The following is a 26366-nucleotide window of genomic DNA, read 5'->3' as shown; positions in this document are numbered from 1 at the left end:
TTATAGTTGCCGCAAAAGTCTCATCACTGACTGCACAACAGACTCATCTGGGGAGTTTAAAATAAACACCATGCCCAGCCCTCCTCCTGTATTACCTACCTCTGGCTTAGAACAGCTGGATGCCAACCTCTGTGTACTTTGACCCCTGCCCACTGCAGAGGTGATGCTATCATACAGCGGGACTGAGAACACTGGACCAGGCGTGCACAGCGAGGGCACCAAGTTACCTGCCTGTTCAGAACTGCTAGGAGGACTCCTTGGAGCTGCTCACAGCCCGAAGCTTAGTTTGGCTCAGCCTGGATCCCCGTTGCTTGGGGTGAGAGAAGTGACCTGACCTTCAGAACTCAGCTCTCTGGCCAAAATAAGGGCTGGCAAGGAAGACCTGGCAGGGGAACAGGAAAGAAGGGAGCCAGGTGTCCGGCATACGTGCTTCCCCTCTGGCTGCGGAAGGCGGCGGTCTCACCCTCCTGTGCCTCACAGTCACAGCGGAATACGGGTCAAATGCAGATGCCCGCGCTCCACTCCCTGCACTGGTTAGAAGTCTAGTGTGTAGCCCAGGAATCTGCATTTAACGGGTCCCAGGTGACTTCCAGAGAGCGGGTGGCACACCTCCACTGCCCATCCCCAACCTTGAGAAGCCCACAGGGGTCTGTGGCCCCCACCATGGACATGTGCCCGGTGGGGGCTCTCTTTCTTCCTGGACATGGCCCAGGAGAGTCTGAAGTCAGGACTGAGGTAGCGGCCAGCAAGCAGGGTTAAAAATGATTAGAACTGCCATTTCTAGACATGGTTAGAACTGGATAGTGGGCCACTAACCAAATGGGGGCCCTTCCTGGAAAAGAAGTGCACCTGCCCCAGGCGTTCTGCATGTCACAGACGGTGGAAGTGGGGCAGGAAGGTCCCGTGACTCACTGGCTCCTTGATTTCAACAGAAATGTGAGTTTCCCAGGGCGAGTGCAGGAACCCAGGGAGCAGCCTCTGGCCTTGCAGAGAACTTCTGTGTCGGCGGTGGGTTTCAAAGTGCGGCTTCTGGGTCAGCAACATCAGTCTCGTTAGTTAGAAATGAAGATTCTCAGGCCCCACCCCTGATCTATGGCTCAGACACCCTGCTGGGGGCGGGTGTCTGAGTTACGCTGAGGCCTCAGATGGTTTTGTTAGTGCTTAGTGCCTCAGCGAAGCCTTGAGTGCTTCAGGGCCCACAGGCTTAGGAAAGGTCCCCGCTCTCCTGGCTGTCAGCCAGTCCCTTTTCATGGGGGAGGGGGAAGCACACAGCACCCCTCCCACCCCCTCACCCCGCCCAGCTACGGGGCAGGGGCTGAATGACACAGGATTCCAGGCAGCTGCCGCTGGCCCTGCAGGCAGCCCCCAGCCGACTCTCGACCTTGTTTTCCCTTTCTCTCATCCAATACTTTGGCCACCTAATGCGAAGGGCCAACTCATTGGAAAAGACCCTGATGCTGGAAAAGATGGAGGGCAGGAGAGGGGGCCGAAAGAGGATGAGATGGTTGGATGGCATCACCGACTTGATGGACATGAGTCTGAGCAAACTCTGAGAGTTGGTGATGGACAGGGAAGCCTGGTGTGCTGAGGTCCATGCGGCTGCAAAGAGTTGGACACAATTTAGCAACTGAAAAACACCACCACCCAGAGGGGCTTTCCCTAAGAAAGAAAAGGAACTTGGGGACCTAATCTCCAAAGCAGAGCCAGCCCCAAGGCCTGGTTCCACTCTCCCCTCCCCAGAGACTTGCGGGAATGGGGCTCAGAGGGGCTCAAAGCCCATCTCCTCCAGGCCCAGACTGCTTTCCTCTCGGAGGAGGGGAAGCGGGTGGCTTCCCGTGCCCAGACAGACGCCCCCATGGAAGGGGTTACAAGGGTCACACCCCATACCTCCAGAAATAGGCCAGAGCTAGTGTTTCAGTCAGCTCAGGCTGCTCTAAATGCCACAAACCGTCAGTGGCTTACCTAACAGGTTCTGGAGGCTGAGAAGCGAGGCTGATTCAGAGACCAAGGCCCAAGGGAAGGATCAAGCCAGGGCAACAGGGTGAGCTCCTCTGTGCTTTCTCCTCCAGCCCCAGTTCTGGACCTCTTCCAAGCATTCTGATCAGAGACAGAGATGAACGTGCTCAAAGCGGGGGTCACAGGGATCAGGGATAATCCAGCCTTACCGTCAGGATGCATCGTAGAGTCTTTAAACGTGTTATAAGAGACTCCATAGCTTTGAAGCCAAAATTCGAGGACTTACTTGGGTTAAACTAAAAGCACAATTTTCTTTCTTGTCAAACAACTTTATTTGAGGCAACAACTGAAGTATAATTTAATTCAACAGGAAATATCACACTTGGAGGGAAAACAGAAAAAAAAAACAACCCTCCTTCAATGAAAGCCAAACATTCTTTCCAAGGCACAGCACTGACATTTCCAGATTGACAGCAGGAGTTTGTTTCCATAAAACAAAATCTTGAGCCCAAAGTCTGCCTTGGGAAATGGTTTTCCACCTCATCTCCGTTTCTCCAGGCTCAGGGAACGATGCTTGTGGCTTTCCTCAGGGCCAGGTAGCCCGTGACCACGTCGGACGGCAGCCGTCGAATGTAGGAGAACTCTTCGATGGTGCTGAAGCGCAGCTTGCTCTGCGGGTCCGTGTAGTTGGCCTGGGTGAGAAAACAGGCAGAGAGAAGGGCAGAGAGGTGTTGTTGGCAGTGAGATTCAAGTTCAAGTTAAAAATTAGTTTTCTGGTTTTTACTCAAAGTGCAATCAATGTATCTTCATCATGTCTGACTCTGTCACCAAGAAAGCCAAATCACTCACTGTGGGAAAGACAAGTTAATCTCCCCAGACTTGAGAGATGCTTCAGGGTATGGACAGGAAAGAAGGGGAATAACCACAGCAGACACCTGGGGAATCTTCTGCTTGGCGCCTCAGGGCGGCAGGCACCTGTCCAGAATGCACCCGCCCCCACTCCACCTACTCCAGGGGCGCTCCTCTCCTGGTCCCCCCACCCCAGGCCTCTCCCAAGGCCCCCCAAGGGCTCCCCTGCAGGGCTGGGATGGCCACCCCACCCTCTTCCACTGGAAGGGACTGCCATCAACACCCGCAGCCAGGGGCATCGTCACAACCTGCAATTCTGATCATGTCTTTTCTCATGAAATCTCTCAACGGCTCTTCTCTCTGCTCTCAGGACAAAGGCGCAAGGCCACAGCATGGCTCCTCAGACACTGCCTAGAACCCCCCGCTTCCCGAGCCTCTTCCTCAGCCACGTGTACCCCACTCTCTGGTTCCAGCTACCCTGGCTCTGACACCCTCCTTCCTGTCCTGCCCATTCGCCCTTTCCTTGCTCAGCAATCACCTTCAGGGCTCAGCCCCCAAAGTCATATCATCTGGGAAGCCTTATCTGCCCCTGTAGGCGGGTCAGGACCCCACCCTGGCGTTCACCTCAGCACCTCTGTCTCCGGTGGGATGCATATCTCTGCTGCTTTTACGTTTATTATCTGTGTGACTCTGACTGAAGTCTAGGCTGTGAGGCTCCATGAGGCCAGAACCCCGTGGTCTGCTTATCACTGGATCCCAGCTGCACTGTCTCCTGGCGCGATGCAGAGCACACAGTGGGCCTACGGTGAGTGCTTGTCCCACAAAAGAGGGATGAGTGAGTGAATGAACAAATGAACGACCAGCACAAGCATGGAAAAGAGAAGTTGTTTCCGCTGACATATCACATTTCTCTTTTGGCCTGTTCTCCCCATATGCAAAGTGGAGAAAATACTCACTTACTGTCTACCTCAGGGCACACGGCTCCTATAGACTTTGAAACAGAAAACACGAGGGTGAGTCATTTGGAATTCCTTTAAGAAATTAGAAAAGATGCCACTAACGTCTAGACAGATAACAGCCAATTACTCAAGTGTGGATCATCTGTGCCAGTGCCGGTCGACTGCGTGGACCCAGACGCCCAGCGATGCGATGATTTCAGGAGGGAGAGAGGCTGGGTGAAGAGGCAACAAGCTGAAGAGACTGAGTCATGAGTTTCTCAATCTCTAAAAAGTCTCAGTTCTACCACAGGGAGCTTCCTAAAGTGTTTAAGGTCTGCATATCAGGAAACTGAGATTATCCCTAAAAAGCTAAGATTAATTAAAGCTCTATACAAAACAAACCTTTGATCCTTTGGCTTAATCCAGCGACTGCCTCTCTGTACAATGTTTCCTTCAGTGACGCTCGTGTAAAGGAAGGCTTAACTAGAAAAACAGCAGCGGGTCCCTTCAGAGGGACCATGAGGCAGTGAGATGCACTGACTGGCAGGGGAGGCTGCCCTGCAGTTCCCAGCAGAGGTGCCGGCGAATGCATCTGGCTTTGATCATCTGGCCTTCGCGGATGAACCAGCCCTGGCCTGCCTCCATCTCTGTGGCTGCCTCACTCCCAACATCAAGCTGTGCCTTGCCGGCCCGCCCAAGTTCAGACCTTACTGCCAGGAAGGCTGCTGAATCGATACTGCGGGACTCAGGGCACCGCTGCACCGACAGGAAGGTCGACGTACACTTGCACAGACCGGACCTGACCGAGTGTTCTGAACAGAGGGAAGGAGGCCGGGGACCCCCCAGAGATGAACGAGCAGGGAGCTGGACTCCTGTGGTCTGTCCTCCTCTGGACTCCGTCCCTCCAGCCTGCATGAAGCCAAGGCCCCCTCCTCAGAGGGCAGGCAGCAAGTGGCTTTATCGCCTCCCTTGTTGCAGGGAGCTGGGCAGTGAACGCTGGCCCCCACTTCCCCCAGTGCTGAAGCACTTTCCACAGCCTTGTAACCAGGGCTCAACACAGGTGTGACCCTGTGGGCCTTCTGGCCAGGCCCCCACACAGGGAAACAGCCCCTCACTGGAACAGACGTGTCAGCGTAAACACAAGCCTGGCTTTATTTTTTAATTACATAAGTTTAATTTATACAAGTAGCAGGTGAACATATTCTTCTCTTAACAAAAAAAGAAAGAAAAACATTGTCAATAAGACTACAGTCTCCTTTTACAAGTCTAACTGCCTGCCAAGCAGAAGACTGGGTTTGATCCCTGGACTGGGAAGATCCCCAAAGAAATGGCAACCCACTCCAATGTTCTTGCCTGGGCAATCCCATCAACAGAGGAGCCTGGGGGGCTACAGTCCATGGAGCTGCAAAGAGCTGGACATGATTTAGTGGCCAAACAACAACAAGTCCTTTATCTTCCCCTGTAGAAATCACTGCTAGGTGGGCACCTTTCCAGACTTTATATACACATACTCTTACACACACACACACACACGCACATATGCCAGAGAAGCGCCCGGTGACTGGGTGTTTATTCTTACTTGGTAGTACCGTGCACTTACACTGCTTTGTACCACATCTTAAAAGTTTATCCATGTTTTTACCTATACATCAACCTCACAGAACAGGATGAACCCCTACCCCACATTGAATGCGTGCTTAGTCACTTCAGTCATGTCCGACTCTTTGTGACCCTATGGACTGTGTAGCCCACCAGGCTTCTCTGTCCATGGGATTCTCCAGGCAAGAAATACTGGAGTGGGTTGCCATGCCCTCCTCCAGGGAATTTTCCCGACCCAGGGGTTGAACTGCAACTCTTCCTGCATTGGCAGGTGGGTTCTTTACCACTAGCGCCACCTGGGAAGCGCCCCCCACCCCGCCCCACCCCGGTTGACCTTTATGTTGCTTTCAATGTTTTGCTTGCACGTTTTCTCATGAGCATTTCTGCATGAAGCTCCTTGTACACACTATTTCTCTAAGGCACTGGCTGGAAGAGAAGTTGTTACATTGTAGGCCTCTACTTTCCTGTCTCCCTCAGTTCAGTTCAGTCACTCAGTCATGTCTGACTCTTTGCGACCCCACGAATCACAGCACTCCAGGCCTCCCTGTCCATCACCAACTCCCGGAGTTCGCTCAGACTCACGTCCATCAAGTCAGTGATGCCATCCAGCCATCTCATCCTCTGTCGTCCCCTTCTCCTCTTGCCCCCAATCCCTCCCAGCATCAGAGTCTTTTCCAATGTGTCAACTCTTCACATGAGGTGGCCAAAGTACTGGAGTTTCAGCTTTAGCATCATTCCTTCCAAAGAAATCCCAGGGCTGATCTCCTTCAGAATGGACTGGTTGGATCTCCTTGCAGTCCAAGGGACTCTCAAGAGTCTTCTCCAACACCACACTTCAAAAGCATCAATTCTTCGGAGCTCAGCCTTCTTCACAGTCCAACTCTCACATCCATACATGACCACAGGAAAAACCATAGCCTTGACTCAACGGACCTTTGTTGGCAAAGTAATGTCTCTGCTTTTGAATATGCTATCTAGGTTGGACATAACTTTCCTCCCAAGGAGTAAGCGTATTTTAATTTCATGACTGCAGTCACCATCTGCAGTGATTTTGGAGCCGCAAAAAATAAAGTCTGACACTGTTTCCACTGTTCCCATCTATTTCCCATGAAGTGATGGGACCAGATGCCATGATCTTCATTTTCTGAATGTTGAGCTTTAAGCCAACTTTTTCACTCTCCTCTTTCACTTTCATCAAGAGGCTTTTTAGTTCCTCTTCACTTTCTGCCATAAGGGTGGTGTCATCTGCATATCTGAGGTTATTGATATTTCTCCCAGCAATCTTGATTCCAGCTTGTGCTTCTTCCAGCCCAGCGTTTCTCATGATGTACTCTGCATGGAAGTTAAATAAGCAGGGTGACAATATACAGCCTTGATGTACTCCTTTTCCTATTTGGAACCAGTCTGTTGTTCCATGTCCAGTTCTAACTGTTGCTTCCTGACCTGCATACAGATTTCTCAAGAGGCAGGTCAGGTGGTCTGGTATTTCCATCTCTTTCAGAATTTCCCACAGTTTATTGTGATCCACACAGTCAAAGGCTTTGGCATAGTCAAGAAAGCAGAAATAGATGTTTTTCTGGAACTCTCTTGCTTTTTCCATGATCCAGCAGATGTTGGCAATTTGATCTCTGGTTCCTCTGCCTTTTGTAAAACCAGCTTGAACATCAGGAAGTTCATGGTTCACATATTGCTGAAGCCTGGCTTGGACAATTTTGAGCATTACTTTACTAGCGTGTGAGATGAGTGCAACTGAGCGGTACTTTGAGCATTCTTTGGCATTGCCTTTCTTTGGGATCAGAATGAAAACTGACCTTTACCATTTGTTTTCCTAAGAATATGCACCAATGTAACTCCCATCTCAAAACAACCATATAGGAGGATGTCCATTTCTGTATGTTGATGGCAAGGCATAGAAGCCAATGTCTTCATTTTTCCCCTATTCAATGGGTCTTTTTTCTAACTATCAGTGAAACTGAACATCTATTTATCAGTTTCAGTGAAACTTAACATCTGCGTTTCATCCTTGTAATTGTCTATTCATAATCTTTTAGTTGATTCTTCTATGGGATTGCTCCCTTCTCCAGGGGATCTTCCTGACCTAGGGATCAAACCTGAAATTGCAGGCAGATTCTTTACCATCTGAGCCACCAGGGAAGCCCCTCAATGATTTGGTAGAGTTCTTTGTATATTCAGAATGTGTTAATTCTTACATACAGTAGGGCAAAAGGTTATGTATAACATGACAAGTCCTTTACCAACGGCATAAAGGGGCCTGGAACAATGCTTTTCAACATGAACAAAATTCCCTGGTGGCTCATACAGTAAAGTATCTGCCTACAGTACGGGAGACCCGGGTTCGATCCCTGGGTCAGGAAGATCCTCTGGAGAAGGAAATGGCAACCCACTCCAGTACTCTTGCCTGGAAAATCCTATGGACAGAGGAGCATGGTAGGCTGCAGTCCAAGGGGTCTCAAAGAGTTGGACACGACTGAACGACTTCACCTTCAATGTGTAAAAACCACTGTATTAGCAGATGAGCTGCCTGGAAACGGTGACGATAAAGCTATGATCTAAGGGGCCACCCTCCAAGTCATAAACCATGGCTGCTACAAGCTCAGCACAAAATGGAACAGGGGAAAATTTCCACTTTGGGCCAGAACAGAATAACTGGTGCGAGACTAGTTCTCCTTCCATAAACAGCTACTAAAATGGGTCAAATATACAAGGCAACTATTCTCTGGCAGGAGACAAGAGATAGCCTAAAACTACATTTCTCTCAAATGGAAGCTCCCTCAGGGGACCTTTCAGAAGAGACACACGCCCATGAACAGATGAAAGGAAGAGCCCACCAGACACAACCCCACACTGCTGCTCTCCCTGTTTCTTAGGCTCATTATATTTAAGGTCTGTGTTAATAAGTCTGAAGAGTATATGCTCCTCTCTGGAAGAAAAGCTAAAAACATACAACTAATCCAGAGAGGAAAACTAATAAAAAAAAAAATCTTTCCTAGTGTAAAATGTGTATCATTAATTTAGTTTGTTACAGAGGTTGGAGTCATATATTTTCATAAAAAAGTAAAGAATTTAAATGAGGTATATGGGCTTCAAAAAATGAAGTGTCTCATTATTTCCACAGTTATGAGAAGAAGCCCACCTTCCAAATCTAATAATAATGAAAAAGCATGACAAAGTTCTAAAAACTTCTATACTTCATCCACATTCTGAAAATAAGGAAACAAGATTCTCTGGGGTACACCGAGGTTCATGGACTTGCCCAAGTCCCACTCATCGAACCACACTGCTGGTTTTCAAACTGTGTCCCCTAGAAGCACCACAGGGGTCCCTGTGGTGGGGAGTGGGCAGAAGGACAGAGGACCAGACCCACATGGGGCCACAGTGAGCAGGTGGGCTCCAGGGCATTCTGTAAAAGCTTTCATTTGGAAAAGGGATTCTGATGCTTAAAAATAAATATGAAAACCACTATCTTCACTGTAGTGCCTCTTTAGAAAAGTTTACATTTTTTTTTTTTTTAAGTACAGTCATCTCTAAGATGCAGGGAATTTTTTTAACTTTAGCCAACAAAAAAAAAAATGTTTCTTTCATGTTATCTCATATAGTTAACAAGGAGAGGAAAGGAAAGTAATACCCAGGTCTCCTGCTTTCTGGAGCAACACCTGCTCCAGGCTGCCCACATGGATGCCCCAGGTTGCTGCTGCTGCCTTTTAGTTGCTAAGTCATGTTCAACTCTTTGCAACCCCATGGACTGTAGCCCACCGGGCTCCTCTGTCCATGGGATTCTCCAGACAAGAATACTCAGAGTGAGGTTGCCATGTCCTTTTCTCGGGGATCTTCCCGACCCAGGGATAGAACCCGTGTCTCCTGCGTGGCAGGCAGATTCTTTACCACCAAGCCACCTGGGAAGTCCCCGCTCTTGGTCGCTGCTGCTCTTAAATAACTGCATAAACGCTTCTGTACAAACCCATCACCTGTTCCCAGTACACGAGCCCCAGGCAGGACCAGTGTCGCTATTCAACACTGTCTAAATAGAGGGGACAGTGAAATCTCCTTTTCGGCTCAGTGTTATATGACATAGAGGTGTGATGATACTCACAAGAAGACCTGAAACATCAGAATACTTCTTAGCTGGTTTAAAGGATGGAGGAGCATCAATACTGAAGTCTGGAAAAAAAAAAAAACAAGAAGCTAACTGAACTGGCTTTAAAGCATTCAGATCCCTTCCCCTTTTTCCCTAAAAATATTGCTTGATAATATTCCCAAACTTTCTACCTTGTGATTAAGTGCTCAGAGAATTCTCTGGGGAAATAATACAGGATGCCATAGGCCAAGCACAGTCTTCAAGTATGGCTCTGCCTTGTCCCCAGGGACCCTCCACTCCAGCAGAACCACCAGAAAGCTCATTGGCCCACCAGCTGCTTTCACAGTCTCTGGCTACACAGGCTGATGGTGATGAGGTGTCAACAACCCACTAATTGGATCTGAGCATCCGGACACCGGAATGTCCACACCCAGGCATCTGACTAGCTCATTTGTCATCAGTCTGAGTCACCCCCACGAAACACACGCCGTGGGGCAGGAGATGGAAGGAACTTTGAACCTGTACTTTCCACTAAAGTGGAGCAGAACATACAACAGACATTCGGAAATACTGTAGTATAAAGCATTAACTCTGAAAAACACTGGCTTGGAGAGTAAAACAGAGCGGGCCTTTAAGCTGGTGGTGAGAAACCCTCCTAAAGCTTGGGCAACATTTCACTTGGAAACACATTTTAAGAGTAGACTTTTGAATAAGCAGTTTGTCTAACAGCAACACCCATATCATCATATCTGGACCTGCTTCTCCAGATTGAAATGTTAACAGTGACACTAAAAACCACACATCCATGACAACGCCAATACACACAGATTCAACACAGAGTATAAAGCTATGAGGAAACACACACATAATCTTCCTATATTGATACCACTGTAAAATTCCTAAGCTAGAAAATGTTTCTCCATGAACGCAAACATGATAAGATAATGCAGGTTTGTTATAAGAAGGTTCCTAGGCTGAACATTATGAACACATAGGAGGGTCTAGACAGCTCACAGTTGGGATCATTCAGTTGCCATGGCAATGCCCTTTCAGAAGCCAGGATCTGTTTCAGGTTCTTCCAGGTTCTGTTCTTCTTGCCAGCCACTGCACCACCATGGCCAGAATGCTCGAGGCGCAAGCGTGGATTAGAAGAAACAAAAATCAATGGAGACGATCATTTCAGAATCTGACATTTATGCTTATTCATAACTGTAATAAACCTTTCATTCAATCAACAGTCAGTGTACCCTAAGGCTTTAAAAAAACATATTACACCATATACCTTAAGCTTACTTATAAAAAAACACAGCTTTTGGATTTGTAAAATGCATGAGTTAGTCGCTGATGGAACAGAAATAAAGGGTTATTCTTTTAATATGTACATAGAAAATCACATCCTTTATTGGGTCTAACTTTATGGAATTCACTCATGAATTTCTCACTACTTTAAAGTAAGTTTACTACAAAGTTAGATTTAAACACATGACCACATCTCTCAATTCCCTTCTGAGGGCCAGTCTCCACCTTGTAAATTACTGGAGCTCCAGGAAAACCCAAAGAAGCCTCCCTCATGACACGGCAAGCTTTCTGGAAATTTTTTTTCTTTTTTGTCTTGTGAAGATAAAATGGAAAGAACACAAAAGTTACAGGCACTATTAATGCTGAATTTTCAAAGGTAATTAGTGAAAAATAAACTGTAATGGTATAATCAGAATCATGGAATTTATCCTACCCCTCAAGAACAAAAGAAAGAGGCACCTATATCTACTTGATAGCACAAGACCTTAGATGTACCTAAAGAAACTAGTGAGGCACATTCCTCCTATAATTACTGCACACCTCATCTAAATCTCACGAAAAAAGGAAGGCGAGCAATCATCCTGGAAATGACACCCTAAAAACAGTATCACTGAATGAATTCCACAAAATCCTTGGGAACTGGGAGAGCCACAGGAAGGGCTGTCCTGCCCCCAGACCTCAAACCACAGTCCCCGGCGGAGGGCGTGGTGACTTAGACTGAAGGAGAAAGGCCACCAGCGCTGCCCGGGCTCCAGACCGACCGAGTGAGATCAGAGGCCGAGGCATGGTGGTTTGGTTTTTTATTTATAAAACAAATTCGATGCTTCTGGGGCTCAGAGCATAGTGAACCCACCTGACGGTGCAGGAGACCTGGGTTCAATCCCTGGGTCGGGAGGAAACCCTGGAGAAGGGAATAGCAACCCACTCCAGTATTCTTGCCTGGAGGATTCCACGGTCAGAGGAGCCTGGTGGGCTACAGTCCATGGTGTCGCAAAGAGTAAGACATGACTGATCAGTGGACACTTTCACTTTAGATGCTTACCACAAAGTTGGGATCCTTAAATGGCAATGGTTTGGCAGCTTTCTCCATGGGTCCTGTGCTAAAATCAGAGGGCACCATCTTATTCTCAGTCACACCATCCATGCTGATACCCTTAAAACAAAATAAGAATAGTATGGGGTCAGTGTCCTTTAGCTGAGCTTCCTAACTCAGCTCTCAACAAGATCTAAGATGACAGCACCAGACACAGGAGAGCAGACAGGGTGCCCGGAGCCCCAGCCGGGGATCTGCATGGGGTGGGGTCGGGGGAGAACCTGCCAGGCTGGGATCTGCACCTGTCTGTGCATAGGCCACAGTGGAGGCAGCCAGGGGACCCCAGCTACCAGACGTCCTAGCTCCTCTGTGTGCCAAGCACAGGTGTTCTACCACTACAAGGTGAAAACTGAGGCTCAGGCGGACAGGTCCAAGGCCCCACAGTAACTGCCTCTGGATTCAATCCAGCTGGGGCCAATGCCAAAGCCCCACCATCCCTGTGACTCCACGTGGCCCCTGCTCCTACTGATCTTGTTAAATTATGTCTTGAAACATTAAGACCGAAAAGATCCAGTCCCTTGAAGGGTCTCCAATCAGAGAACCCAGGCTGGTGCTGGCACGCTTCAGGGCACAACAGAATGCATTGTGAGCATTCTGAGCGAGGAGAGGAGAGGAGGCAGGAGGCCTCGGTTCAGCTGGCTGCAGCAGAGAGCGCCCTGACAAGCAGGCTCCCGGACTTTAAAACAAAATGCCTTTTAAGCTAAGAATCAAGAAGAAAAAAAACAACAAGCCAAAGCAAGAAATCACTTCTGATTTGTATTGCAATTTCCAATCTTCCCAGACTGCAATAAACTGTTTTTTAATGGATACACAATTTATACACAGTGAAAGGCACAGATCTTAAGTGTAGGTTTCATGAGTTTTGCCAAATGTTTCCATTTGTGTAACCCAGGTCTCTGTGGAGACAGACTTTTTCCATCTTTCTCAGAAAGCTCCCTCAGGCCTCCTCCTGGTCAGTATCTTCCACCTTCATGGTCCACCATTGTTCTGAATCCCACGTTACTTTGGCCCGTTCTAGAGCTTTATGAGTGAAATCCGACAGCATGTGCTGTTTGCTGTGTTTGGCTTCCCAGCATGGAGTTTCTGAGGTTTATCCATGTCACAGCATGGACCGGTGGTTTGTTGCACAGAATTTGTATACCGCTCTTAAGGTGGTATTCCCCTGTAGAGGATGTACACAGTGTGTTTACCCATTTTCTTGCTGATGAAATGTGGGTTGCTTTCAGCCTTCAGCTATTATAAATAAAGCTGCTGCCAACGTTCTGTACAAGCCTCTGCATGGATGTATGTCTTTACTTCTCCTGGGTAAACATCTACATGTCGGATGGTCAGGTTACACGGTAAGCACGTGTTTCTAAGAAACCAACTAGTGTGTGCGTGTGTAGTCACTCTGTCCTGTCCCGTTCTTTGTGACCCTTTGGCCTGTGACCTGCCAGCCTTCTCTGTCCATTGGGTTTTTTCAGGCGAGAGTCCTGGGGTGGGTTGCCATTTTCCTCCTCTAGGGGATCTTCCCAACCCAGGGATAAGAAACTGACATACCACTTTCCCAAATGGGCTGCCCTCTTTCACACTCCTAGCAGCAGAGTGCGAGAGTTCTGGTTGTATGTATAGATCCCACCCCTACCTGCCCCCCTAAAATGGCCTCCATGTGGGGGAAGGTGGGAGGGGGAGATGGGGACCACTCACTCTGTTGAAACAGCCCCCTGAAGGGCTTCTCCTCAGACACTTCCCAGACTCCTCTCCAGGGTCTCCCCTCCCTTCCCCCCTCCCCCGACCCTGGGCCTGTGCATGACCCCTCTGCTATCCGGATGGCCCCTCCCCTCATCCGTCCCCCCATTCATAGCTTCTCCTAACTTTTCTCCTCTCCAAGGTCTGCTCAGATGTCCACTCTCTAAGAACTAAGATCCCTCCGATTCCTCATTCTTTCCCCACCATATGTAGCCATAGTTCTCTCTCTTTCTTCTCCTTTCCACCCCTCCCTCCCACAGTCCTTCCTTTATCTGGCCCTTCCTCAGTTGTGGGGTTCAGAGGAGGCCTGAGGCCCACTCCATTCTCTGCAGCATGCTCAGCGACACACTGTTAAGATGTAAGTTTGATGTCTGTCCCCTGCTGACAGCTGCCCAGGGCTTCCCACCACCCTTGGGATAAGGCACAAATGCCGGCCTCCTTTCCAGCCTCCCCTCTCTCTCCCCCTCCCTCCTGTAATTTGTATTTTCTGGTCCCCAAACCCATGGAGTCATTTTCTGCCAGCATAAATGGTCTTCAGTGTTTTCCATTTTTTATTTATGCTTCATAAAAATTTCCATCGGGATTAGCTCATGTCAGTTTTAATTTTACAAGAAAGATAAGATCTAGCATTTTGTATGTAACTAACTTCCATTACCCTTGTGATTTTTCCTTCGTGGTCCTAAAATTTCTGCGGGTATTAATATATGTGTCCTGAGAGACCCAATTTGATGGAGCTTTGGTTTTTTCCCATCACATTTAATCAGTAACCAACATTACCTTGCGTAGTTTTGGCCAGTTGTCAATGCTATTTTGTGTTGACTATTGGTAAGAGTAATATCATAAATTGGATACATAATTAACAGCTGTATTTAACTCTTGGTTAGTCAATGAAGGGCTTCCCAGGTGGTGTGAGTGGTAAAGAACCTGCCTGCCAACATAGAAGACATGAGAGACCTGGGTTCAATTCCTGGGTTGGGAAGATCCCCTGGAGTAGGAATTGGCAACCCACTCCAATATTCTTGCCTGGAGAATCCCATGGACAGAGGAGCCTGGTAGGCTTCAGTCCATAGGGTTGCAGAGGGTCAGACATGACTGAAGCGACTTAGCATGCAAGTAGTCAATGAAATGATAGCAGCTTTGTGAAACAGGCAGGGAACAACAGACCGGAACAAGGAGACACAGAGGAGAGAGGTGAACAGATGAAGAGAGGGGCCAACCCGAGAGTGAGAAGACACAGGGGCCTGAACATCCGGCTTCACCATCTGGCCCAGTCTTCCATGCCTGCGTCTAACCCAGAACCTAGCACAGAGAAGCACCAAATAATCACTGGCTGATTAACTGATTGGAGTTAAGGAACAAGACAATGCAGCATAACTCTGTCAGCATCCGTTTTTGAGATGTATATGTTCAGGGGTTTGTCGTAAGGAATCTCCTCTGGATGGGAAGCAGCAGCCAAATCCAAAGAAACACAGGAAGGCTAATTCAGAAATGACTGGGTTTGGTTACCTGCGGGTGCAAGGGAACAGGGTGGAAGTAAGAGAGGAGTAAACATCTCCAAGTATAGCTGTCCGTAGTTTTGACCTTTTGAGGCATGTTCAGTTCAGTCGCTCAGTCGTGTCCGACTCTTTGCGACCCCATGAACTGCAGCACGCCAGGCCTCCCTGTCCATCATCTCCCAGAGCTCATTCAAACTCACATCCATTGAGTCGGTCATGCCATCCAGCCATCTCATCCTCTGTTGTCCCCTTCTCCTCCTGTCCCCAATCCCTCCCAGCATCAGTCTTTTCCAGTGAGTCAACGCTTTGCATGAGGTGGCCAAAGTACTGGAGTTTCAGCTTTAGCATTATTCCTTCCAAAGAACACCCAGGGCTGATCTCCTTTAGAATGTTAAAGTTTCACATACAAATAGATGGACAAATCCAACAAGCATGGGGCAGCAGATAGAAAAAATGGAATGCACACAAGAAACCAAAACAACCTGAGGTTTGAGTAAATAACACAGACACACTAAAAGGGAGGAAGGGAGAAATAACGTTAGTGATATGAACACAGTATTCCAAAAATATAACTCAAGGTGAGAGGCAAAAAGAACCATGAACAATTGGGAGGTTTGTTTCTCCCAGGAGTACAGGTTAATGGTTCTGAAACTACTTAATATGCGTTCTAAGATGAGGCAAATAAGGACTGAGGGACAGCTAGAATGAACCGCCTGCTACTGGACTGAAATCACAGGTTAGCGATATAAATTCATGGGTTTAACATATAGATAGAAAGATAAACATGGAAATGGGAACTTCCCTGGTGGTCCAGTGGTTTAGAATCCACCTTCCGATGCACGGGACGTGAGTTCGATCCCTGGTCAGGGAACTAAGATCCCGAATTCCACAGAGTGACTCAGCCCACAGGCCATGACTAGAGAGTCCGCGAGCTGCAACTCCTGAAACCTGCCTGCTCTAGGGCCCATGCTGTGCAACCAGAGAAGCCTGCACATCACCACTAGAGAAAGTCCACATGCTGAAATGAAGACCCAGGGCAGCCAGATTTTTCTTTTAAATAATAATAATAATAATAAAGAAATGGATACAGGAGCATGGGGGATGGTCATACACACACTCACACACATGACCCCCTACATTTCCTAATTGCTTCCAAGGAGATGGCTAGAAACAATGAACATGTCAACCGCAAATCGGCTTGCCAAGGGCATTTGCCATCTCTGCCTCTGTGGAGGACTGAACCCCGTGCTGCTGCGGCTGCACATGCCCTGAAGGGAGTTCAGGGTGGAGAACAGCAGTGAGGCCCTCTGTGCTCCAGGAGGACTGGTGGACAGCTCCTTGCTGCTACTGCTAAGTCACTTCAGTCGTGTCCGACTCTGCGCAACCCCATAGATAGCAGCTCCTTAGATACGTATTTTCAGGAACTGAGTTCACGGTCCCAATCCTTGCACCTCCTCCTATCTACAAAAGCACTAAATCCCTTCATGGTGACATCAGCTCCTCTTGACTAGAGGAAAACCTTTTGTAAGATAAGCGTTTGATTGCATGGAACTCTTCACCAAAATCTTATTTATCAACCTTCCCCCACTACCTCTCTGGAGCAGTTTCTCCGAGCTCTTTGAGGTGCTGTCTCCTGGGCTGCGGTCCTCATTTTGCCCCAAATAAAGCTTAACTCACAACTCTCACATTGCGCACCTTCTATTGGTCAACACACAACAGGCACACCAGTGCTCAGATCCTGGTTTCCAGGTTTTGTTCTCCAAGAACAAGTGATCTTTGAAGAAACAGCTGATTCCAGGACTGGGGCAAGAAAGTACAGCATGAGTTTTTGGTGCCAGAAGGTAAGAAATCACTTGTATCAGTTTGCTAGGGCTGTGTAACAAAATATTAATACCACAGACTGGGTGGTTTAAATAAGAGAAATTTAGTTTATTAAGGTTCTAGAGACTAGAAGTTCAAGATCAAGATGTCAGCAGGGCTGGGTTTTCCTGAGACTGATCTCTTTGATTTGTGGGTGACTGTCTTCTGACTGTGTATACACGCCCCTATGACAGCCTCCCTCTTATGAGGACACCAGTCAAATCGGATTAGGGCTCCACCCTTATGACCTCATTTAACCTTAACTACTAATGGCCCTATTTCCAAATATAGTAACTTTCTGAGGCATGCTGGGGGTTAGGCTTTTAACAAATAAATCTTGAATGAACACAGTTCAGTCCATCATGGCACTCAAAAAATGACAGAGGTAAAGTAAAAGACACAAGAGTCAGTTTGAAGAGGTTCCCACTAGGCAAACCTGGACAATTTGCTCAACATCATTAGTCATTAGGGAAATATATCAAAACCACAAAGAGATATTACTCCATACCCACCAGGATGGCTCTACTCAGAGGCATAATAACATGTGTTGGTGAAGATGTGGAGAAACTGGAACCCTCACACACTGCTCGTGAGCTGTACAAAGGTGCAGTTACTTGGAAGAACGTCTAGTGGGTCCTCAAAAATTAAACACAGAATTATCATATGACCTAATAATTCCAGTCCTAGGTACTTAGCTAAGAGAATTAAAAACAAATGTTTATGCAAAAACTCATACATAAATATTCATAGAAGCATTATTTATAATAACCCAAAAGTACAAACAACCTAAATATCCATCAACCAATGAGCGCATAAATAAAATGAGGTTCATCCATACAGTGGAATATTCTACAGTTGTAAGAAGGAATGAAGTACTAATACATGGTACGACATGGATAAACCCGAGTATATTATGCTAACTGAAAGAAGCCAGACACAGAAGGCCACCTATTGTATGGTTGCATTTAGCTGAGGCACCTAGAGTAGTCAAACTCACAGAGATAGAGAGTAGGCCAGAGGTTGTCAGGAGCTGGCAGGACAGGGGACCGGGGAGTGCTGCTAATGGGCAGGCGTTGCTTTTGGGGGTCACGACACCAGCGAGGAGCAGGCCAGTGGGTGTGGACTGCCAGGACACAGGGCCTATAGGGCGGCCCATGTTAAGGGAGAGAGAGAAAAACAACTCTAAGAACTACATGGTGAGCATCAGGTCAGACCAGAAAAGCCCAGCCAGCCGGGGCCAACTCGAGAAAAACAGGTGGAATGTGAAAGAGGTATCCTGGGGCCAGATCCACTTTAAGATTCAGCTTCACTGAGTTTTTCATAAAGAAAATGACTGCTTACATAATGCTGTTTCCACCAGGGAGAAAAGAAACCAACGGAACTGCTCAGAAGCAAAGAGGAGATACTTGAGGGCAATGAAGAACCAGGCCCAGAAGGCTCTGCTGGTGATTCCAGAACCATCCACAGAACATGCCTGGCTCGCAGGGCACCGTCCTCAGCAGGGGCGTCAGCTTTTTCTTCTGAACCAGAAGTGTGTGTGCGTGTGTGCTAAGCTGCATCAGTCCTGCCTGACTCTGTGTGACCCCGTGGACTGTAGCCTGCCAGGTTCCTCTGTCCGTGGATTCTCCAGGCAAGACTACTGGAGTGGGATGCCATGCCCTCCTCCAGGGGTCTTCCCAACCCAAGGATCAAACCCGAGTCTCTTATATCTCCTGCATTGGCAGCGGGGTTCATTACCTAGGAAGCCCCCGACTCCTAAGTGGGGAGGCTCAGAGGTGCTGGGTGCACAGGGAAATCCCGGGAGGGAACACAGAACAGCCCTTTGATAAGGGTTGTTTGCTCCCAGGTCCTGGGAGGCCCAGGAGGACGCGGCAGGAATGCCTCGCTGGACCTGGGCTGCTGAGGAACGCAGGTGCTTTGCAGCCCACGTGGGTTGGGAGGGCAGGGACCCCACCTGGAGACAGACAGCAGCCAGAGGGAGGGAGGCAGTGGGAGGAGAGGCCTGCTGCTCGGGCTGCTCCAGCAGTAGGAAGGGATTGACGAGGCCGCACTCTAGCCCTGACCCCAGCACCAACCGAGCCCTCCTGTTTGTCTGATCACCTTTTCCTCGCCGCTTCCCCGTCCGCAGGCCAGACCTCCAGCAGCTGAGGCGGGGACAAGAAAGGACACCATCCTGACACCAAATGGGCCACCGTTGACCCGGAGCCGCTTCCTGACCCTGAAACAACGACTGCTGGCTTCCCTCTCTGAGCAGGTGCAAAGAACACGTGGCTCTGGGCCCAGGGCTGGGTGCTCTGCTTTTCTTTCCCCTTTAAACCCACCCTCTGTGGTACTCCACCCTCGGTCTTCCCTTCCCCTGGGCTTCTGCCAAGCTGGACGCCTGGGTCTGTTAGTGACGAGATGAGAGGGAGAGACCCTCTGTCCAGAGGAGGATTGAGTCTGGGAGGCAGGGCTGCAATTAATATGTGACTGCTAAGTCGCTTCAGTCGTGTCCGACTCTTTGTGACCCCATAGACGGTGGCCTACCAGGCTTCTCCGTCCCTGGGACTCTCAAGGCAAGAACACTGGAGTGGGTTGCCATTTCCTTTGCTAAGAGACTTTAGGAGCTGAACGGTTGAAGACATGACCGCCCTGCGATCAGGAAAGAAGTGACGCCTGGCCCTAAGGGGTGTCTACTCTGCAACACAGAAAGAGCTAAAAAGACCCTGATGCTGGGAAAGATTGAGGGCAGGAGCAGAAGGGGACGACAGAGGACATGAGTTTGAGCAAGCTCTGGGAGTTGGTGATGGACACGGAAGCCTGGTGTGCTATAGTCCATGGGGTCGCAGAGTTGGACACGACTGAGCGACTGAACTGAAGTCCCAAGGAAGAGAAACCCAACCCGCCAACAAAGGAACACCTGACAACCCCTACGTGACTCCAGAATCAGCCAGGCCTCAGCTTGCCTGCCTGGAGATCCCAGTCACACAGCTTCGTGTCTCCAGGGCAGCTCGCAGGGTCCTGACTCCAACCGAAGGGTAACTGGGGCCTTCTCTCTGGTTACACAGAGAGAGACAAATGTCCTTTGTCTATCATGTAAGAACCCAACACCCAGTTACATCTATCTAATAGTAACCTAGATTCAAACACCTGAGCCTAGTCTACAATGCAGGGCTACTGTAGGGTTATTACTTGAAACAGCAAAAATGTGAGATGTAATCTAACATCCAATCAAGTCAATTAAGTTAGAGCACTTAATTCCTTGTGAAGACTATCAACACAGAGAAAGGGCCAGGAAACAATGCTAAGTGGAAGGCAGGGCCCACAATGTTATACACCAAATATGGTTTATGAAAACCTGTATCTACAAGTAGGAAACACAAATGATCATAGTTGTGGGGGAAGAAGACTGGCTGGTGTTTTATGGCCACTTTAAAAATAGAAAAAAGAAAACTAAAAATATGGTTTGTTTGAAAGGTGAGGTAGAATGATCGCTTGCTTAAATGAATAAAGCAAGCCAGGATAGTGTTCTCCAGCTGCCTCCAATGGCAGAAGAGTCTACTGTCCCCTGTACTCTGCACTAGCCTTCTAAAGAAGCAACTGTTGCCTCTCAGCTTACATGATGTTATGATAACTGCGTCACCATCATACATCAGCCGATTAGGTAACCTATTAGTCTGTAGGTCAATTAGGTTTCTCTGTAGATTTTATTAACCTGAATAGCCACTTGGAAAATATAAACTGCCCTGTATTCATAGAGAAGGACTTGCGGACACAGAGGGAGGAGAGGGTGGGACGAATTGAGAGAGTATCATTGACATATATATAGACTACCATGGGGCTTCCCTGGTGGCTTGGTGTTAAAGAAACTGCCCGCAATGCAAGAGACTTGGGTTGGATCCCTGGATCAGAAAGATCCCCTGGAGAAGGGAATGGCAATCCACTCCAGTATTCTTTCCTGGAGAATCTCATGGACAGAGGAGCCTGGCGGGCTACAGTCCTTGGGGCCACAAAGAGTCAGACATGACTGAGTGACTAACACACATACACACATAGACTGCTGCTGCTGCTGCTGCTGCTAAGTCGCTTCAGTCGAGCCCGACTCTGCGACCCCATAGACGGCCTCCCACCAGGCTCCCCTGTCCCTGGGATTCTCCAGGCAAGAACACTGGAGTGGGTTGCCATTTCCTTCTCAAACGCATGAAAGTGAAAAGTGAAAATGAAGTCGTCCAGTCGTGTCCAGCTCTTTGCGACCCTATGGACTGCAGCCTACCAGGCTCCTCTGTCCATGGGATTTTCTAGGCAAGAGTACTGGAGTGGGGTGTCATTGCCTTCTCCGACACATAGACTACCATATGTAAAATAGATAGCTAGTGGGAATTTACTGTATAACAAAGGGAGCTCAGCTCAGGTGCTCTGTGATGACCTAGAGGGGTGGGATAGGGGTAGGAGTGGGAGGGAAGCTCAAGAGGGAGGAGATGTATGTATACTTATAGCTGGTTAAAAAGCAGAGATATTACTTGGTCGACAAAAGTCCGTCTAATCAAAGCTATGATTTTTTCAGTAGTCATGTATGGATGTGACAGTTGGACCATAAAGAAGGTTGACAGCCAAAGAACTGATGCTTTCAAATTGTGGTGCTGGAGAAGACTCTTGAGAATTCCCTGGACTGCAAGGAGATCAAACCAGTCAATCCTAAAGGAAATCAACCCTGAATATTCATTGGAAGGACTGATGCTGAAGCTGAAGCTCCAGTACTTTGGCCACTTGATGCAAAGAGCAGACTCATTGGAAAAGACCCTGATGCTAGGAAAGATTGACGGCAGGAGGAAAAGGGGGCGGCAGAAGATGAAATGGTTATATAGCATCAGTGAATCAATGGACATGAAGTTAAACAAACCCCAGGAGACAGTGAAGGACAGGGGAGCCTGGCGTGCTGCAGTCCATGGGGTTGCAAAGATTCAGACACAACTTAGTGACTTAACAACAAATAGCTGATTCGCGTTGTTGTACACCAGAAACTAAGGCAATATTGTAAAGCAACTCTCCTCCAATTTAAAAAAATGCCCTGTATTGATCTAATAAAATCTTCCCCCCACCCCAAAGCATTCTCTGCACCTGGGATATGGTTATATTAGAGATCTAATTGTATCTTCTCAGATGTAGAGCAGTAAGAATGATGTTAAGACAGGCAGTCAAGAAAAAGAATGTAGATTCTGGGTAGTCCATTTGTATCTCAATACCGACTCTATCACTTGTCAGCTGTGTGACCACAGAAAAGTTACTTAACCTCTCTATGCGTCTGTCTTTTTATCTGTAGAATAACAATTCTCAGAGGGTTGTTCTGAGAATTAAATGAGACAGCAATTAGAAAGTACTTAGAACAGTACTTGGTATACATAGTAAAGTGAAAGTGAAGTCGCTCAGTCGTGCCCGACTTTTTGCGACCCCATGGACTGCAGCCTACCAGGCTCCTCCGTCCATGGGATTTTCCAGGCAAGAGTACTGGGAGTGGGTTGCCATTGCCTTCTCCAGGGTATACACAGTAAGTGCCCAATAAATATAACTATTATTATTTATCACGATTGCTTTCACTTTAGCACAGTGTATCTGTTTTTCAACCCAACTTAACACTAGTCATTTTCAAAGTATCAGGACCAAAATGGGTGGGAGGTGGCACTTTCCAAATTATAATGTAAGTAATCAATAAATATGTTAGTTACACTGAAAATCTAAATCCAAAAAGAAGACTTGTAGTTTTGTACAGATGTACTACTTAGCAAGCACAAACACTAATGATTTCTGCTGAACTAAAGATTCATCCTGATGAACTAATAAAACAAAATTGTTTTAGTACTCAAAGTATTTAATATCACTTTACACGGCTGACATAAATGAGACATCTATAAATGCTTTGCTCCAAATACTTTCAGGTCAAAAATATTCCCTTCAACCCCTGAGGATTTCCAAGCAGTAAGCCCTTTATATTTCATCCATTCATTCAATTTTACTTCAGAAAAAGCATGCACCTTCTGGAAAAGTAAAACCCACCTTAAGAATCCATCAAGTTATTTTCACTAATTTCAAAAAGCACTCTAATGTCTATGTGAGTGTCCTTTGTAAATTTTTAAATCCCATGAAAGGTTAACAGACACTGTTTAATTTTTTTGTAAGACACAAAATAGCTGAAATGACTGAAGTAGGGAAATTTAAGATACTGAAAGATCTGTAAAGTCCCTTTTAACTCAATAACTATGATCATTTATATAGAAAAACACTCATTTCCCATTGATGACACTTTGAGCATCCTGACACTTGGGCATAGCTCCAAGTCTGGAAGGCCTTCCCTAGTCAAACTGTCCACTCCTCAAAGGCCGCCTCTAGTCCCTCTTCTCTCCACTTCTCCTTCTCTGGTGACCATCTCTGGCTCTGAGTCTTCATCTTCCTGTGTCCCACCACTAAGGCACCGATACCAGAAAAGACCCATAACTGGCTTTGGGACATGGTTAGAAATGATGAGATTTTCCCATTTCAGATATGTGACAGGCAGAATTCAGAGATGGCCCTTAAGATTCCAGGTCTCTGGTGTATACACACCTTGACCCCATTTTTACGCAAATGCTAATGTATGTACCACTGTGAAGCGATCTGTGATATATTGAAGGGAAATGCAACACATATCTTATATTTGAAATAAAATTAAGGTCTCAGGTCAGCTGATCTTAAAGGAGACTATCCTGGTGGGCCTGCCCTAATCACATATGCTCTTTAAAGCTGGGCTCAGAGTCAGAGACAAGAGAAGTCAGAGATGTTTGAGGAGTGAGAGGGATTAGACACAAAAGAGATTCTCAACAGTTGGCTTCAAAGACGGAGGAGACAGTGCGTCAAGGAACTTGGACGGGGACGAACTGACAGCCAGGAGACAGGGACTTCAGTCCTACCACTGCAAAGAACTGAATTCTGCCAACGATCTCAGTAAGGCTCAAAAAAGATCCTCCCTCAGAGCATCCACCCAACAAACCAGCCCAGCCAACACTTTGATTTCAGGGACCAGGGAACCAAACCTATCTCGTTGTGCCTGGACTTATGACCTACAAAACCAGGAACTGATAAACCAGTGTTATCTAAGCCACAGAATTTGTGGTCATCTGTTATGATAGCAGAAGAAAACTACTACAATATATGTAGGTCATTCTCTCCTCCTGGAAGGATTTTGGGAGGGCAGAGACAAGCGATAATCCACTGAAATAACTTAAGCTTACTGCTGGAGACAGAACAGATATAAATACTTGCTGACTGAACTCAACAGAAACATAACCGAAGGCTGAGGACAATTTAGGAAGATGCCAGGCAGCCCTCAGGGCAGCACTGTGCTAATGCCTGCATTTACTGCGGACCAGGGAATGAGGACGCAATGTTATGTTGGTGGTGGTGGTGGTTTAATTGCTCAGGTGTGTCTGACTCTTTGTGACCCCATGGACTGTAGCCCACCAGGCTCCTCTGTCCATGGGGATTGTCCAGGCAAGAATACTGGAGTGGGTTGCCATGCCCTCCAGCAGGGGATCTTTCCAACCCAGGGACTGAACCCATCTCCTGCCTTGCAGGCAGATTCTTTACTACTGAGCCATTTGGGAAGCCCTGGTGCTATGTTAGAACAGGGGGGAAATCTAAGACTTCTGGAGACAGAAGACAATTTTTTTTTTCCTTCGTGAGATGCTGAGGGTGGGAGTCAGGTAACTGGCTATCCACCTCATTAGTTAAACACCAGCTGGGGAGAAGTGAACAAAGAAGTCACTATTCCCGGGAATGCCCTTCTCTTTCCAGCCCCAAAAAGGGCTGAGGCTGCTGAGATGGAGGGGACTCACAGGAAGAACCTAGGCAGCCCTTCCCATTACTGAGAGTTCTAAGACCAGCAAGGTTGCGATGTCCACCCAGTGGGGTTACTGGAAATCCCCCCATTCAGAAGGCATTCATCCACTTTCTGAAGCTTGCTGTGGTGGTGGGAGTTGATGAGCAGTGCTACCTTGGGTCAAGACAATCATTCCTCTCAATAGGTACTGACTACATTCTTTGGTCTTGGCACAGCTGGATATCAAAATGCACTGAGCACAATACTGGGAGAAAGTACTCACAATGCATATATCTGGCAGAGAACTCCGTGCGTGCTAGTGCATGCATGCTAAGTCACTTCAGTCGTGTCTGACTCTTTGCAACCCCTTGGACTGTAACCCACCAGGCTCCTCTGTCCATGGGACTCTCCAGGCAAGAACACTGGAGTGGACTGCCATTTCTTCTTCCAGCCAAGAATACGTAAAGAATTCTTATACTTTAGTTCCCTGGTGGCTCAGTGGTAAAGAACCCACTTGTCAACGCAGAAGGCTTGGGTTGGATTCCTGGGTCAGGAAGATCCCCTGGAGAAGGAAATGGGGAAACACTGTTTCACAGAGAAATCCAAACACACACAAAAGAATATGCTCTGTAAGAAAAGAAACGGTGTTAGTCACTCAGGAGTGTCCAACTCTTTGTGACCCATGGACTGCAGCTCACCAGGCTCCTCAGTCCATGGGATACTCCAGGTGAGAATACTGGAGTGGGTTGCCATGCCCTCCTCCAGGGGATTTTCTCAACCCAGGGGTCGAACCCAGGTCTCCTGCATTGCAGGAGATTCTTCACCGTCTGAGCCACCAGGGAAGCCCTATGCTCTGTATGATTCCATTTATATTCTGCTCAAAAAGACAAAGTCAGTCTATGGTGGGAGAGGTCAGAGTAGCAATTACCTCCAGTTGGGAGGGAAGAGAGTACCAACTGGAAAGGTCACCAAGGAATATTCTGGGGCTCTTAGAAATGCTCTCTATCCTAATCTGGATGGTGGCCACATAGGTGGGTACATATGTAAAGTCACTGGTCTCTACTCTTGCATGTCACTGTATGCAAATCATACACAAATATTTTAAAAGGAAAAAAGTGCACTGCTGTTAAGTCACTTCAGTCGTGTCCAACGCTGTGCGACCCCATAGAAGGCAGCCCACCAGGCTCCGCCGTTCCTGGGATTCTCCAGGCAAGAACACTGGAGTGGATTGCCATTTCCTTCTCCAATGCATGAAAGTGAAAAGTGAAAGTGAAGTCGCTCAGTCGAGTCCGACCCTCAGCGACCGCATGGACTGCAGCATACTAGGCTCCTCCGTCTATGGGATTTTCCAGGCAAGAGTACTGGAGTGGGGTGCCATTGCCTTCTCCGAAAAAGTGCGCTACCAATTACCAATGGAGAAAACCATAGACAGCTAATATCGCTAGACTATCCTTCTGGGTGAAGGATGCTACACCTTGTGTTGGAGAGTACAAAGTAACACACTCCATCTTTGCTCTCTCACGGCTTTAAATAAAATACAGGAGCCAAGAAAAACACTTATCTAACCAAGCTACTCTTGTGCTGCAAATGCTTTTCTGGAATCGTGGAGCCCGGATCGCCCAGA

General features: G+C 47.6%; 1 protein-coding gene across 3 annotated transcripts in view; it reads right to left on the bottom strand.

Annotated features, from left to right (window-relative positions):
• Window positions 1-2264: 2264 nt before the first annotated feature.
• Window positions 2265-26366, bottom strand: part of INO80C (INO80 complex subunit C) — a 24898-nt gene continuing 796 nt past the window's right edge. The window contains exons 1-5 of one of the 3 annotated variants that reach the window (XM_059880874.1): window positions 25257-25287; window positions 11780-11890; window positions 10453-10564; window positions 9454-9521; window positions 2265-2648 (exon numbers count right to left, since the gene is read on the bottom strand). In XM_059880874.1, the coding sequence (XP_059736857.1) occupies window positions 2517-2648; window positions 9454-9521; window positions 10453-10564; window positions 11780-11881 (414 nt within the window). In that variant the 5' untranslated portion in view covers window positions 11882-11890; window positions 25257-25287 and the 3' untranslated portion in view covers window positions 2265-2516. 3 annotated transcript variants of the gene reach the window in all.

Source organism: Bos taurus, chromosome 24 (assembly GCF_002263795.3).
Source record: "Bos taurus isolate L1 Dominette 01449 registration number 42190680 breed Hereford chromosome 24, ARS-UCD2.0, whole genome shotgun sequence".
NCBI classification, from domain to species: Eukaryota; Metazoa; Chordata; class Mammalia; order Artiodactyla; family Bovidae; genus Bos; species Bos taurus.
Note: the sequence above shows the minus strand (reverse complement) of the source record. Positions and strands in the feature narration are given on the sequence as shown.